This window comes from Oryzias latipes, chromosome 2, assembly GCF_002234675.1.
Source record: "Oryzias latipes chromosome 2, ASM223467v1".
In the NCBI taxonomy this organism is placed as follows: domain Eukaryota; kingdom Metazoa; phylum Chordata; class Actinopteri; order Beloniformes; family Adrianichthyidae; genus Oryzias; species Oryzias latipes.
In genome coordinates, this window is record NC_019860.2 from 1,763,745 (window position 1) to 1,780,190 (window position 16,446).

Here is a 16,446-nt window from a genome sequence, read left to right on the forward strand (position 1 = left end):
AAACTTTTTTTTTGATAATTTACACAAGGGAGATTCAATGCAGAGAAAATGTTTATAGTTAACTTACAATTATGGCTAAAGATTTCCTTCACAACTGTAAATATGCTAACAAAAACATTATTTTATGTTTTTCAGAAGGGTGTCTTGTTGATTGTGTGTATAAATAGAATTGAATCCTGCACTAACAAAAAGCTGTTAGAACAGTGGAAACATGGTCCCTTTTGAGACTTTAATATTATTATTTTTGTGTTATTATTGCCTGCAGCAGTCACAGACTGCAAGGACCATATTGTAACTGCAACAAGGGTGGAACACTCAAAAAGGTTCAAAACGTTTAAAAAAATGATCAAAACGCCAAAAAAATCACATCTAAAGTCGCCCAAAGCACAAAACGACTTGATTTTTATTTTTTTTTACCTGTTTTTTATTGTTGTTATTATTATGGCTTTTCTGTTCATTTTCCTGGGAATTGTGAAAATGTTGTCTTTTTCCCACAATGTGGAGTGTCAATGTTTGGTATTCTGTATGTGCAATATTTGTTAATAATCTAGAAACCATCTCAAACTAGTTTTAAGATTTGATTCGTTTCATTCGACAGAATCACTGAACTTTGTGGCATAAAAATGTAAGAATGAACACAAAGGTTCTTTCTTTTGCTCAGAGGGCTGTCACTTTTTTCTTTCATTGCGTCACAAAACAGGTTTAGTTTCACTTTCGTCATTTCTTTTTCAAACGAGGGAGAAGCTTTTAGTGAAGGTTTTTCTGTTTGGCTTTGTTTTTAAATGTTTCTTTGAGACAAAATTTAGTGTTTGTTTGTTGTTTTTTTACTGGTTGTTCTGTAATTCCGTTAATATTTGTTCAAATTATATGTATATTTTTTTTCTTCAAAGAAAAAATGGTGTTGACGCCCTTCTTCTTGGGAATTTTGTGTTTAGTCTGGTTTACTACGGACGTTCACTCGGGTAAGATTTACTGTATTCTTTAAGAATGTTCTAGAATCAGAATTTGTATTTACCAAAATAAAAGTCTGTGTTTTAAACTAGAACTCACATCTATCATGAATCCTTTAGTCAAAACTACTACTACTTCAAAACGACTGTTTCAAGTTTACTGTGTGTGGGCGGCAGTGGCTCAGGCAGTTGAGCAGGAAGTCCAATGAGGATCGGTGGTTCGATCCCCCCAGTCAGCTGTTGTTTTGTCCTTGAGCAAGACGCTTCTCCCTCCCTGCCTCCAGCGTTGCTGCACTGGTGTGTGAATGTGGATGAATGTCCCGATGATGGTCAGAGAGGCTGTAGGCACAAACTGGCAGATAAGCCTCTGTCAGTCTGCCTCAATCATATGGTTCTTGCAGTCACTGACAGTCACTGACTGCAAGAACGACAACCGCCACGACGATGATATCACAGTGAGCAACCCCGGAAAAAAACCGAATGGGCCGAAAAACGCTCATGGAGTAAAAGAAAAGAAGGCAAAAATCAGTAATGAAATTAAAACACACGTGTCGAGGTTATTCCAAGGAAGTTTTGAAATCATAATGGGACGGCCACACAACCTAGGGTTTGGCGGCCATTTTGTGGCGAACTCTGAGAATCTGTGATTTTTGTGTTTTTCGACAATATGGGAAAACGACACTTTTGTTTATGCGATTTTCTTGAAATCGCACAAACATGCCACCAGCTCAAGTCTACAAACACCACAGAAGTTTCGTTGACCTTTGAGACGCCGCTTCCTTTGACCTTGGGAAAAGGCCACCATCTTGAATTTTCCAAAAAAAAGCACCTTTAGTACCAGATAGAATCGAAAAATCGTCCTAGGGATTTTTATCGATCATCTCGAAACTTCTCGGGCATCAATGGCAAGCTACTGTGGACAAAATGTTGGAATGAGAAGTTGTGGATTTTGAACGGTGTGCACGTGGCAAATTCGCAACTGTTGCAATTTTAGCTAGCTCGCACTCTTTTAATCAGAATGTTGTAAAAAAAACGAACATGTGATTCCCTGGCCCACGCTGAACAAAACGTTGTAACACACACAAGTTCGATAAAGAAATCTGGGCGTGAAAAACAACAAACTGTGGCGAAAAAAAGGGCTGACTCAGCAAAGAAATTATTCATTCATTCATTCATTCATTCATTCATTCATTCATTCATTCATTCATTCATTCATTCATTCATTCATTTTCTTAACCGTTTTTGCCTTTCGGGGTCACAGGGCTGCTGGAGCAAAAAAAAAACATCCATCCATCCATCCATCCATCCATCCATCCATCCATCCATCCATCCATCCATCCATCCATCCATCCATCCATCCATCCATCCATCCATCCATCCATCCATCCATCCATCCATCCATCCATCCATCCATCCATCCATCTTCCTCCGCTTATCCGGGACCGGGTCGCGGGGGCAGTAGTCTAAGCAGAGATGCCCCTCTCTTCACCCGAGTGTCCAAGACACAAGGCCGAACGTCGCCTGAAACAACTACAAAGTCGATCATCGACCTCCTGCCCAGGGTGTCCTGATGCCAGGTGTATTGATGGACGCCCTTGTGCTCGAACATGGTGTTCGTTATGGACAAACTGTGACGAGTACAGAAGTCTAAAAACAAAACACCACTCGGGTTCAGATCAGGGGGGGCACTCCTACCAATTAATAAATCGGAAAATACTTTTTTGAATCGGCTACTGAAACCGATATAACCTTGTTGGGGATATCCCAACAAAGTTTCGAAATCATTACGGGATGGCAACACGACCTACAGTTTTGCAGCCATTTTGTGCCAAAATCTGCGATTACGCATTCATAGAATGACGCGGAAAAAGGTCCTTTTTTTTTAAAACAAATTTCACAATTTTTCCCGCACATGTTGCTAGCGTAAAACTACAATCACCTCTGGAGTGTCGTCGACCTTTCACATTAGTAAAAGGCCGTCATCTTGAATTTTTATACAAAACACCTTTACTACCGGATACAAACATATACTTGTCTTTGGGATTTTTATCAATCGTCTTGAAACTTCCAGGGCATCAATGGCAAGCTACTCTGGACAAAACATTGGAATTAGAAGTTGTAGATTGTCAACGGCATGCGCGGGGCGAGCTAGCAAATTTGGCACACTGTTATAACTTTCTTGTTTTTCAACGGAATACAGTAAAAATTGAATGCATGCATCCATGGCTGGAACTGAACATATTGAAACACTGGACATGTACGTATAAGGAATGTGGGCGTGGTTAGCAAAAAACCTTTGTTGCTAAGGACATCAAAAAGTTTACTTTTTCTGATTTGTATAAAACTGATGTTGATCAGTTCGTTATCTCAAGGCTACCAAAACATAAAATAGTTGCCATGGAGATAAAATTAACAGAAAAGCCGCCATTTTGAAAAAAGTGGATTTTCTATCTACTTATCACATGTAGCTCTTACCAATGGAGCAATGTGTTTTTCTGAGTGAGTTGATGATGTTAATAGGAATGCCAGCACTTTCATCCACATTAGCTTAACAAGCATAGTTAGCATAATTAGCATCTTAAGCAATGTGTGTTGTCTGAGGCAGTTGACAATGCTGATCGCAATGCTAGCACTTTTAGCAACATTAGCATAACTAGCATTGTTAGCATAAATAGCATATGCAACTTTGACAATCCTTGATAAAAGGTGGGCAGTGAGGGGGGCGGTGCTGCTTAGATATGGGCAGCGATGGCGCAGCGGTGGTGTGTAGAGGTGGGCGTGGAAGACGGGTTGTGCCTGCGGGCCATACAATGTTAATTGTTATGATTTTTTATTATTTACTTTTACTCTATAAGGTTGGAAAATAACAACAAAGTGATTAAAAGTTTTTATTGATGAAGGCATTGACTTGTCATTAACTTGTTCTTTACAGAGAAGGTAATTGACAGGTTAAAGGGCTCCAGCGTTGTCCTCAGTCCAGATGATGCAGAAACGCCGATCACCAGTATAACATGGATACACAGCAGTCATTTAGCTGCACACTGGTTTGGAGGGAATCCAATTTTCTACCGCAGCTGTGAAGGTGAGAACTTAGTAGATTTCCAATAATAAACATTTACAATGAGACTTTGGTGTCTTGTGATGTCACATCCTGTCTACTTCATATTATGCAAAGGTGCTGTTGTGCCCTGAAATATGACCCCAACATTCACGCCAACCTTCTGTGATCAAGAGCCTGAGGCATTTGGATCCATGAGTAATAGATTTTAATGGCAGGCAAGAACAGACAAGGTGAATCAGTCAGAACAGGCAGAAGTCCTAAAACACAGGAAGTCAGACTGAAGACAACAACAAAAATAAGACTTCGCACAAGGGGGGTATTCCAGAAAGCAGGTTATGCTAGCTCCCACGGTAAGTTGGAGGCTAAGGAAGTTGATAACCTCAGCTTTCGGTTCCAGAAATGGAAGTATGTTTCAGGGTATGTCAAGTTACCATAGCAACAAATGCTCTGAACATAAGCTGGTCTGGGGGGTATTCAAGAAAGCATGTTTAACTCTTGTGCTATCTTAGATGACCCCACCCTTACATTGACGTGTTCTCCCTACCATGATAAAGGTGGATAAAGGTGTAAAGATTTCATGTAATCCACGGACACCAGTGAAGATCACAAATCATTGAAGAAAATTACTCCAATTCAATCAATATTTTTTCCATCATATTAATTGAACTATTTCTTGAACTCTCATATGTCTAAGTTTGAGCCGGCAGATATACTCATTTGTATAACAATAAAAAGAATGAAACAATAAGCAGATAGCATGCATTCTCAAAGGAATTTTCCAACATTTTCATTATAACAATGGATGGTAGGTGTGCTATATAAACTCATCATCCTCTTCCTCCCTCTCACTCATGGTGCAGAGACTTAAGCAAAGTAGGACAAAATAACTCGGCAAAACACAGTAAAACAGCTAAACAACTAAACACAATTGGTCAAAAACACACTTAAACCCAAATCCATCCAGACAGGCAAAGGGAATGATATCCTACAATCCCTTGTGGTGCTGATCTAACAGCAGCACCAAAGTTACACCTACTTAATTGAATTAATTTGAATGAAAGTAAATTAACTGTCTGAAAACTATGTGTTATTTTTAAGCTGACTTAACATTATAATGATTTATCTTAAATAAAGCAAATAATTAAGTTAGATCATTGATGTAAAAAAGTTTCTCTTCCCAACATCCATTACTTACCGTGGGAGTTAACATAACCTGCTTTCTGGAATAACCTCCCTGGAGCAGGAAATTAGGTAGGATAAAATCAACTCAAGTACTTGTTACCAAAAGAAGTAATTCATTCGAGTTGGCAAAATTGGATAAGTTCTATCTATCTGTCTATCTGTCTGTCTGTCTGTCTGTCTGTCTGTCTGTCTGTCTATGCATCACAAGGTAAGTGGAAATAAGAGATCAGAAACTCGTGCGTTTACTTTGTTCTTCACTACAAGCAGAAACTCTTTCTTTTGCTGATGCAGCCGTATTACTCTTTTGATGGACGTATAATCTTCACATGCCGTCATTAAAAGCTCAGACTCCGTCTCACTGAAGTGTAGCACTCTCTTTTTCACCACACGTTTCCATGGTGACTCCAGAAATCAGTGATCCATTGAGAATGTCTTTATGTACCTGCCGCGCACGTGCATTAACCCAGGGTTACCAAGTCGAGCGTAATTACGCCAACTCATATCCGGTCTTTTGGAACCGACATACCCAGAGTAAGCAAGTTCAGGCGGATTTCAGCCAGACTTCAGGCTCAAAGTCAGGGGAGTTTAAACATGCTTCCAGGAATACCCCCCAGATGTCTGCTTAAGTATAGTTTGTGGTGATTACATGATGAAAAGCAGCTGGTGAGACTGAGGTGCCCCCCCCCCCAAAAAAAACAAACAAAAACAAAACAAAAAACACACACACAAAATCCCCCGGCGGGTGCATCGGAAATAAATACAATTACAACGTGCTATTCTTTATTAACAAATAACAGTAACGACTGACTACTACCTATCTAACTAATGAGCTAACTATGTTGTAGATTGACTGTGACTTTGTGGGCGCGGTGCGTCTTGTGTAGGACTAGGAGGAAGAAGTGCGCACATGTGTGTTGGGGGTGCGTGTTGATTCTTCTGCTCTCTAGCTGCATGTGAGGCTTCACCTGTGCTCTCTGGTACAGACATCTTCTCAGAATATTATATATTGCCCAGTAATAAACAGACTGCAGACACTTTGTCACCTTTCTAGTAGCCATGAGCCTGACATCCATGAAGAACACGGGCAGGAGGCTCCGCCTTTGTTTATACAGACACGTAACTTTGTGCTGCACAAAATAGTTCCCAAACAAAAAATGTAGTGATATTCATGGAAATCTAACCGCGCGTGTTCATGTCTGGTGTTGCAGAGTGAAGGAGAACAGTAATACCCCCCCCCCCCCCCCCCCCCACACACACACACAAAATCCTCCGGCGGGTGGCCGTGTCGCGCACTCAAGAACGCACACAGCTTGTAATGGAAACGAATAATTAGAATGCAGTAAATTTTCCGTATTTCCTCGCAAGACAGAAACTTCTTTTGTAGAATGAGGATGGGTGTGTTTCTGAAACAGCACATGTCTGTGTGTGTAAGTAGAGTGTAACGTGCCGCGTGCTTCTCTAAGAGACAGTGATCGCTGCGCACGCAGGCGGGTGCGACGAGAGAAGGAGAAGAGTGATAAAAGGTTTCCCATAGAAACCCTTGAAGTCTGAATACAGGACTAGCAGAAAAAGTAAATTATCAGCAAAGATGAATGTGTTTAATGCGTTTATTATCGTTCCAATCACGCACCATATGCAAAACTTTCAAAAAAATTTTTTTTTCAAAAAAACGTGCGGTGATGAGGTCATCGTCACAGCCCTAAACATTTCTACATAATTATCTGTCATTCTTCCAGATCGCTGCAGCTTAAACACTAACTTGGGGAATCTAACAATCAATGATGTCAGACCAGAGCACAGCGGCATGTACACGCCAGTGATTAACGGAAAAACCCTATCTACTGTGAAACTACGAGTTTTCTGTAAGTTATAGTTTGTTTTTCTGTAACTTTGCTTTGATTTGATTCATTATAAGTTTTGTATTTGTTCTCTTTTCAGCTCCAGTGCCCAACATTACTATAGAATGTAATCTTGAGCAAACCAACTGTACCCTCACCTGTAGCTTTGACATAATTGATGATCTGGGAGATGTGGAGGTTTTCTGGATTCTAGATGACAGACGTGAAAAAGGCACAGAGCTACAGATCACTAAGGTACACAGAAAACATTCAACATTCAGGATTCTGACTTCTGTTCACGGTGATGAAACTTTTTGAACTTTTGTCTTCAGGAGACAAAGGAGGAGACGTTTATGTGCAGCCTGAAAAATCCTGTCAGCTCTCAGAACAGCATCAAACTCCAGAACCCTCTCCTTCCTAGTGAGTCATCATGTCTGTAGAAACCCACAGAATCACAAGAACCACTAAAACCCAGAACAAGTCATTTATCAGTCTGTGTAACTGTGTTCTGCCTTCTAGGAGAAACATGTGTCCCTGTATGGATTCCTGTAGTCGTGACAGCTGTTACACTTGTTGCTGTTTCTTGTTGCTGTTGTTGTTGGATGATTTGCAGAAACTGTAAGAAAAATTTCAGTTTTTTATCTTTGTTCAGTTCAAAAAATCCAATCTGTGTTCATAATCTGAGCATGTTGAATGATTTTCTTGTGTGGAATGAATTCAGTCTCTAAAGTCCTCAGTCTGGTGGTTTTGTTTGGTTCTCAGTTATGAGCACAGGGATCTGATAAACATGTTTCACATCGTGCTGCTTTCAATGACCCTGTCTTTCAGTAAATTTGAATTCAAGTCATCCAATCCATGTAAAAAAATGAGAAAGTGTCCAAAACACGTCTAATGAAACCAGGGGCCTGTTTCAGAAAGGAGGTTAAGTGTAAACTCTGAGTGCATTAACCCTGAAATCAGGAAAACCCTGGGTTTTCCGTTTCAGAATCGGAGGTTTGTTAAACCAGAGAAAGCAGAGTAAGTCAAACCCGTTTCTGAAAGAGAGGTAACTTATACTCGGAGTCAGTATCCATGGTTACTTATGCTGTGAACCTAACCTGGTCGGGAGCAGGTTTTATTCTCCAAACTCAAGGTTTCTGCCGGTCCCCTCCTCTTTTTAAAGACGAAGCGGTATTTTTCGCTTTAACCTTCATTGCCCAAATGTCCGTCACACAGAGACGGTCTAAGTGACAAGAATGGCTTGTTCTTTTTTGGAGGACCCAATAGACGAGGAGGCTGCATTAATTCATAGAGAATTATATTTACCTCGTACGAGGATTTTGAGAAGACTCGATTTTTTGTCATTTCCCCATACGTTTTTGTGAGCGTTACCGTTTTTCGTTGCAGTCAATCACATATATACAATGAAAACAACATTAGATATGTATTGCTATGTAGATGTTTCATATGTCAAATATTGTCAACAAAGCCTACATCCATGACATGCTCACATTTGATCTGATTGAATTATGTTTTGATACTTCATTTTTAGCTGCTGCCATGTTCTTTTAATTCCTGCAGGATTGCATCTACATGAAAATGAAATCAGGGACATTGAATTAGATTAATGTAACAATTACTTTTTGGAAACACAATTTGCTAGCACTGCTTACTTTCTTAATCCCATATAAACCTATACCACTTGATCAATACAAGGGTAGTGTTGCAGCGTGTGTGTGTGTGTGTGCTGAGCGGGGTGCGAGTGCAGGTGCAGATGGGGGGGGGGTGAGCAGGGAGCAGAGGTGTGTGCGTGTTATATATTGTGTGTTCGTAGGACGGAGCACTTAGTTAAATAAAGAGAAGGTGTCATTCCCAGAATAACTGTTTTGGAGTCATTCTTTATCCGCTCTGGAGGTTGAGGGTTTCAGATACGTCAAGTTCAGCTGGCGAAAAATATGCAGACCAACTCTGAGGTTGAACTTGAACTCTGAGTTGGTCAATCGAGAAATTAACAACTCTGAGTTTTCTGTTTCAGAGAAGCTGATCGGAGTTAGGTCAATCAACTCTGAGTGGACTGATTCGGAGGTGAGCGTGCGCACCGCGACTATAAGAAGCCATTATCAATGGAGCGCAGATATTACGAGTCACCATGGCAACCGTGAAAACAAAGAGGTCTGCGTATTTTTCGCCAGCTGAACTTGACGTGCTGCTGCAGAGTTACAGTGAATATGAGCACATATTCCAGAAGAAAAGCAACACCGCTGCATCTGCAAAACAGAGACAGTTAGCGTGGAAAACATAGCTGCTCAAGTTAATGCCTAAGTTTGCATTTAAATCATTGTTATAAAATATTGGCTGTAATAACTTTTTAAATAGCGTAAGGTGTGAAATAAAAAATGGGGATATTTAGGTGTACTTTTGAAGTGTTATTCCTGGTGTAAATGCATGAAATGCTGCATAGTGTACACAACCAATCTGGGGGAAAATGCATTTAACGTCGGTAATGTTTAGAGGACTTTTTTGTTAACCTTCCCCTCTTGCAAACGTTGGTCAGTTTAATATTAATACATGCAATTGTGTTTTTAAAAGTGAACTTTTGTCTACTGTTGAACCTTTCGCTGCGCGAAGGCTTCTCCTTTCCTTTCTCTCGTCTTTCCGACCGTGGTCAGAAGCGCAGGGGAGATTTCCTTCAGGGCCGAAGGGAATTCTCCTTCGGGGTTCACTTCCCGTTGGAAACCCTCAACCTCCAGAGCGGATTTAGAATGACTCCAAAACAGTTATTCTGGGAATGACACCTTCTCTTTATTTAACTAAGTGCTCCGTCCTACGAACACACAATATATACCACGCACACACCTCAGCTCCGTGCTCACCCCCCCCCCCCCATCTGCACCTGCACTCGCACCCCGCTCAGCACACACACACACACACACACGCTGCAACACTACCCTTGTATTGATCAAGTGGTATAGGTTTATATGGGATTAAGAAAGTAAGCAGTGCTAGCAAATTGTGTTTCCAAAAAGTAATTGTTACATTAATCTAATTCAATGTCCCTGATTTCATATTCATGTAGATGCAATCCTGCAGGAATTAAAAGAACATGGCAGCAGCTAAAAATGAAGTATCAAAACATAATTCAATCAGATCAAATGTGAGCATGTCATGGATGTAGGCTTTGTTGACAATATTTGACATATGAAACATCTACATAGCAAGACCTAATGTTGTTTTCATTGTATATATGTGATTGACTGCAACGAAAAACGGTAACGCTCACAAAAACGTATGGGGAAATGACAAAAAATCGAGTCATCTCAAAATCCTCGCACCACGTAAATATAATTCTCTAGGAATTAATGCAGCCTCCTCGTCTATTGGGTCCTCCAAAACAGGACAAGCCATTCTTGTCACTTAGACCGTCTCTGTCTGTGTGACGGAAATTTGGACAATGAAGGTTAAAGCGAAACATACCGCTTCGTCTTTAAAAAGGGGAGGAGACCGGCATAAACTTTGAGTTTGGAGAATAAAACCTGCTCCCGACCAGGTTAGGTTCACAGCATAAGTAACCATGGATACTGACTCCGAGTATAAGTTACCTCTCTTTCAGAAACGGGTTTGACTTACTCTGCTTTCTCTGGTTTAACAAACCTCCCATTCTAAAAACAGAAAACCCAGGGTTTCCCTGATTTCAGGGTTAATGCACTCAGAGTTTACACTTAACCTCCTTTCTGAAACAGGCCCCAGTAGAAGTCCAACTGTGCACATATTTTGATTGTCCTGTGGGTGTCGCTGTTGTGTGATTGGACATGTTAAAAACAGGCTGGAATCAAGTCAGACGTGTTGGTCTGAAGGAGCAAATGGTTTTCAGCTGTTACCAAAAAGCAAAATAACACCTCCATCATATGAGCTCAAACATTGGACTGAGCTACAACAGCAGCTGACAAATGTTTAATTTATTGGATCAATGTCATCATCTGCAGGTTTAGCAGGAGGCTTCTGATGTGAATTCTTAAAAAAACGTTGATTTCTGTCTGTGATGACAGATGTTCATGTGGAAGATCACGTTCACCTCCACACATTTGTAAACTTTGTGTGTTTACCGTGATGTCATCATTGAATGGGCCGTGGTGAGAAGGAGCGGTAGAGTTCTGGATCAACACAAATTCTCAGTTTAGAAAAGTTAAGTACAAGTTCTGATTAGAGCCAAGGGGCGGGAACACACAGCAGCGGTTTTTAAATGGCTGCATTGACTCCCTGTGAGTTTCAGATTGATTTAAAAGTTCTTTTAATGGTTTATTAATGTTTTATGGTTTTGCTCCTTCTTATTGAACTGATCTACTATTAAGATATGAACCCACGGGTACTCTGCGGTTCTCCGGCACTCGCCTGTTATTTTTCCTAAGATGAGGACCAAAACTTAGGGGGGGGCCTCATTCCACCATTACCGTCCTTGGCTGGAGAACCTCAGGGCTGCTGAAAGTCCGAGAGGTGCGGTCAGATGAGGCAAGTGAGGGTCAGCCTTGTAAATATTGTAAATATTATTTTCTACTGATCCGTGTTAAAGATACATTTTCTTTTGACGGAACAGGGTTTCTACAGTTTCTGAGGTTAAAATCACAGAATTTGAGTGTTGCACGATCACTTACGGAGCAGAAACTCCCAGTGAGGCTCCAGAGCGCTGTCTGACGGCAGGACTCAATTTTAACAGAGACGTGCACTCAAAGTACTGCTGTAAGCATGGAGAAAAGGCTGCTGGTCCGTCGAGGCTCGCCAGCAGGGGGAAGACGTGAGCTGTCAGCTGCTCTGTAGTTATACTGGTGTGGTAGAAACTAGGGGTGTAAGAAAAAATCGATTTGGCAATATATCGCAATACGTCATTTGGCAATACTTGTAGCGATTCAAAATGCTGCCAGATCGATATTTATTAAGTTATTTCTGAGCGTCCTTCAGCCTCTGACTCTTGCTGTCCACTTCCCGCTCCGACCGCTAGTTGGCAGCAGAGAACACGGAGCCTCTTTGAGCAGCTCTGCTCTGCACAAAACAACAGGAAGACTGCAGCTTGTTCTGTTGTTATGAGACATGAACTACTTAGTTTTTACTTGGAATGGAAAGGAAAGGAAACAGAAACTCTGAGCCATGTTGCTGCCAGTAAGATATGAAAACGTGGATTGCTGTGCTTTTTAGCGTCTCAGATAAATAAGATAGACAATGAAGCACGGCAGCAGCTAATAGGCTAATGCGCTTAACATCTGCTAACATACTAGCAAAGCGGGCTAAAGTTCTGCAGAACCTCCCAGCAACAGATTCTAGTTTAGGGACCTGATGGATCAGAGGGATGTTTACAATGCTCTGAAAAAGGCTGACATTGTGGTGATCAGCCTTACTAGTTTACTTAAGTGTGTGAGAAGTGTGGCTGCAAAGGTGCAACAGAGCAGATGTAAACAAAGCCCCTTTTTTGTCACATTAAAGCAACTTTCCTTCGTTCTGTCATGCTGCCTCATCATCACACTTTATTATTTCTGGAAAGAATCAGTGTGCCCTCCCCACTCTTTATTTTTAAAGCACCATTCAGGCTCCTGAACTGTTTAAAAGCACTAGAGAAGCTACATTAATGCTGAAAATAAACAGCATTTTATTTCCCCAATAGAAACTTATTGGGGACCCTTCCCAGAAGCCACGCCCCTAACTCCATTAACACAAGGGGCTAGTAAGGCAGCATGAAACAGTCTCAGTACTAACTTCACTGTACCCATCATGCAATGCGGTAAGTGACAGAGAGATGGACACACAGTTATGTAGTTACTGGGACTGAACTGGTTTCTAAAACCTAAACCATAAACATTCATGAAGTTTCATTGATGCGCTCTGGAAAAGATCCAGTTTAGTTTGCTATAAAAGTCCAGAAGCAGCTGATCAGGAGAGATTAGAGATCAGATCTGATCACTTTGATCCTTTTTGGGCTTCTTTAACTCACTAGAACTGAAATTGATCAGGAACTCTTTGTAATTATAAAGTTAATCATCCTGGAAAACAAACAGTTATTTATTTATCTATTTCTTTACTCTGAAAGACCCTGAAACCAACAGAGAAGCTGAGGATCAGAACACAGATCCACCTGAAGAGGCTAATCATCAAACTGGTGAGGATCTATAAACCAGAGAGTCTTTTCCTGGTTTCTGTCAGTCTGAGTCTTTCTGTTCTTTCTGCAGATTCTGGATCAGCTGAGAATGATCTACCAGAAGCAGAGAGACCTGAAGCCTCCTCAGGTTCTCCTGATGGAACCGTCTCCACCTCTGAGCTGTCTTAACAACTGATACCTCCAGGAATAGTTTCTGTGATGTTCTGGAACAATAATGGAGAGTTTTGCTCTGATCTAAAGTTATTTGTAATAATTTTGTTACTGTTTTTTGTATTTGTACGCAGCGTTGTGACCATCAGTGATGTTTCTGTTTGGTCTTCCTGTTTGTTCTTCAGCAGATGAAGAAAAATGAATTGAGGTTGATAAATAACTGTGAAACTTTAGGAAGGATTTCATAGAAAAGAACTGATTTGCCAATTTTTTTATTCTTCTGTCAAGATCCTGTATCAATGGTGATTTATTCATTTTATTTTCTTGGTCACTAGATGTCACTGTTGTCATGTTTGATGAGGAGTGACACATGCGTGGGTTTTTTCTTTCTTTCCATCAAAACATTGACTTTACCTTCTGTGTAGGACCAATGCAGAAATGACATTTGCTTATTGCTTTTTATTATTTATCTCTAGCCGTGTAAAGTTTGATCAGTGACATCTTGTTTTTTTTTTAATACATGTGAACTTTTGCTTTGTTTTAAACCTTCATCCAACTCGTTCATGACATGATGACATGATGACATGATGACATGATGAGTGCTGTTTTAAGTTTCACTAGTTACCATAATTTCAATTTACCCGACTTTAAAAAACAGTTCATTTGTATGTGTCCCATAATCCACACCATCAACTTTTCCAACAGCTTTTGTTTGTAAGATGTACAATGACTGCGAATTTATTTTAATTTTATTATGTATATATTAGTAAAGGTGCTTTGTGAGAGTATGACGTGTTTTTCCCCAACACCTCTTTACTTTTAACAAGTTTAACTCTCACCTACTCTATTTGTGGCTTCCAGCTTATTTTGCCGTCCATAATTACTAAGTGAAAATTAATTTCAGCCACTCTTTCCAAAACATGATTATCAATAACTTTTATTTCTATATCTGCAGAAATGTGGCAATTTCCAAAAATCATGAATTTTGTTTTGTCAACATCGAGTGAGAGTTTATTCAAGTTAAGCCATTGTTTTATTTTCTCTTATTCTGTTTTTACTATGTTACAACTTCCTTGAACCTGTACATACCATGCTTGTGTCATCAGCATATATAATGTATTTGAGTGTATTTTACACCATGTGTATGTCATGAATGGATAGGATGAACAGTGTTGGACCTAATATTGACCCTTGTTTTTTCTATTTGAGAAGTGCTTTATTTTTAAAGAGGATTTCAATTTAATTTCTTTGGGAGGGAATTACAACCTTCAGTGTCATTGCTGTTGACAGCAATGGCCTTCTTTATTTAGGAACGCCATGACTTGTTGTTCCACTGGATCTTGCTCTGTTTGTTTTTCTGTTTCCTTACCATCATCTGCTGGTTTAACTGCCCTAGCAAAGGAAGATGGTTTGATTTCAACCCCACTAATGCATCATTTATGCCGGAATACTGTTCAAGATCTGATACATGACATTCGAATTGAGAAATCTGCATATCTTTTTCTGCATTTAGTTTTATTTTCTCCTTCAACTAAGTCATCAAGTAGCTGCTGTTTTTTGGAGACGTTGGCAATTTCTCTAGTTCTTCCGTCATTCTGCTACTTTGCTCGCCGTTTTTGGTCATTTTAACTATTACCGAGGTCCGCTGGTGCTGTTTGCTGCTGCAGGATGACGACCTGGGTTTGATGGTTAGCTGCACTCGGCCAGATGACGCCACCCTAACAGGCTTAGATGTCGATGCTCGCCGTGCAGGAGGCCGCCGCTCCCTGTAGTTTGGTGGTGTTTTGTTTTTTGTGTGCTGATTTGATCTGGGGGTGGAAATCATTCAATTTACCCTAATCCCAAAGTGTCCAGAGTTGTAGAAAAAAACTATAATTAAAGCTAAAGATTGGAAAAAAATCCTAATCATAAGGGTCACCAGTTAAAAAGAAATCTGTTTAAAAAGTTATAAGTCCTAAAGTGCAAAGATTAATTTCTCCTTCATGGTCAGTTTTCTAAACAGTTGTTGCTTCTATTAATTAAAGAGGTCGTCATCGTTACAGCCAAATCAAAGTCCCTGATTGGTCAAAGCTCGACTGGTTTAACTTTCAATGTGTGTTTTATATGCACAGCCAGGAAATGGACTTCAAAATGTACACAGTGATGCATGAACACTAAGGTGTTGAATGCAGAAGCTCAAAACATGCATTTACGTTTATGTAGTTTTTCATTGGAAGCAGACGTGAGAACAAACGTTTCTGACCCTGGTGTGAACGTAGCATCAGTGTTTGCTGCTTCGTCGTCAGAAGTTTCCTCCTCAGCCTCTGCTCCTTTGGTGCTAACATGTTTGTGTCAGGAACTGGAATCAATAAAGAAGGAACACAAAACCATATTATTCTGGATTAAATGTTTAGTTTTTTTTCCAATATAACCACAGTTAAACACTTGAACTGTTATTCTCAGAAACACTAAAGTCTGCTTGTGTTTTCTGTTACTTTCTCTACTCCAACATTCTTCAAAGGTCTAACAGGCATTTAGGAGGTGGAGGTGGAACTAACACAGTAATAAACATCAAATGAACCCAACTTACTGTCTGAGTGCAACTTTCTTCTGGAGAACATCCAGAATGTTCTGGATTCTCTTCCCTCAGCCTGTCATAGATGTTATTGTCTGTATTTTAATGTTTCAATCTTTTTACATTTTGGCATTTGATTCCTTTCACACTGGAAGTGAAGAAAAAAAGATAAACAGAGCAGTAAAAGGTTTTTTAGGAGTTGGATGACTTTCAGTTTTAGCTCATTAAAGTCCCACTCCGATTGTCTTCTGATCTATTATAGGTGTTTCAGGTGGACTTTAAATTAGTATTATACTGTTTTTAATCCCAAATAATATAACACTTTCTGCAGATCAGCAGGAGTTGTGGTGCAACATCATTAGAAAAATGCCACAAGAACACATTAAAAACACAATTTCCATTGGAATGGGTCTTAAATTTAGCCACACATGACTGTGGTGACATTGGTGTGGCAGCACAGCAGAGAAAAGGCAGAAGAAAAGACGACAGTTCAGCCAGTAACTGCTGAGCCACGCACAGGAAAACAATTCCTGAGTACAAAGAACAACAAAATATTGGCAAACCTTGTTTTTGGACCACAAAATAATTGT

General features: G+C 40.1%; 1 protein-coding gene across 1 annotated transcript; it reads left to right on the top strand.

The window, feature by feature from the left end:
- The first annotated feature begins 430 nt into the window (after positions 1-430).
- Positions 431-15,866, top strand: LOC110016046. Its single transcript, XM_020707567.2, has 8 exons — positions 431-962; positions 3,883-4,032; positions 6,930-7,055; positions 7,132-7,286; positions 7,364-7,451; positions 7,551-7,649; positions 13,084-13,152; positions 13,223-15,866. The coding sequence occupies exons 1-8, from the start codon at positions 896-898 to the stop codon at positions 13,318-13,320; spliced, it is 852 nt and encodes a 283-aa protein (XP_020563226.1). The 5' UTR covers positions 431-895; the 3' UTR covers positions 13,321-15,866.
- Positions 15,867-16,446: the final 580 nt, after the last annotated feature.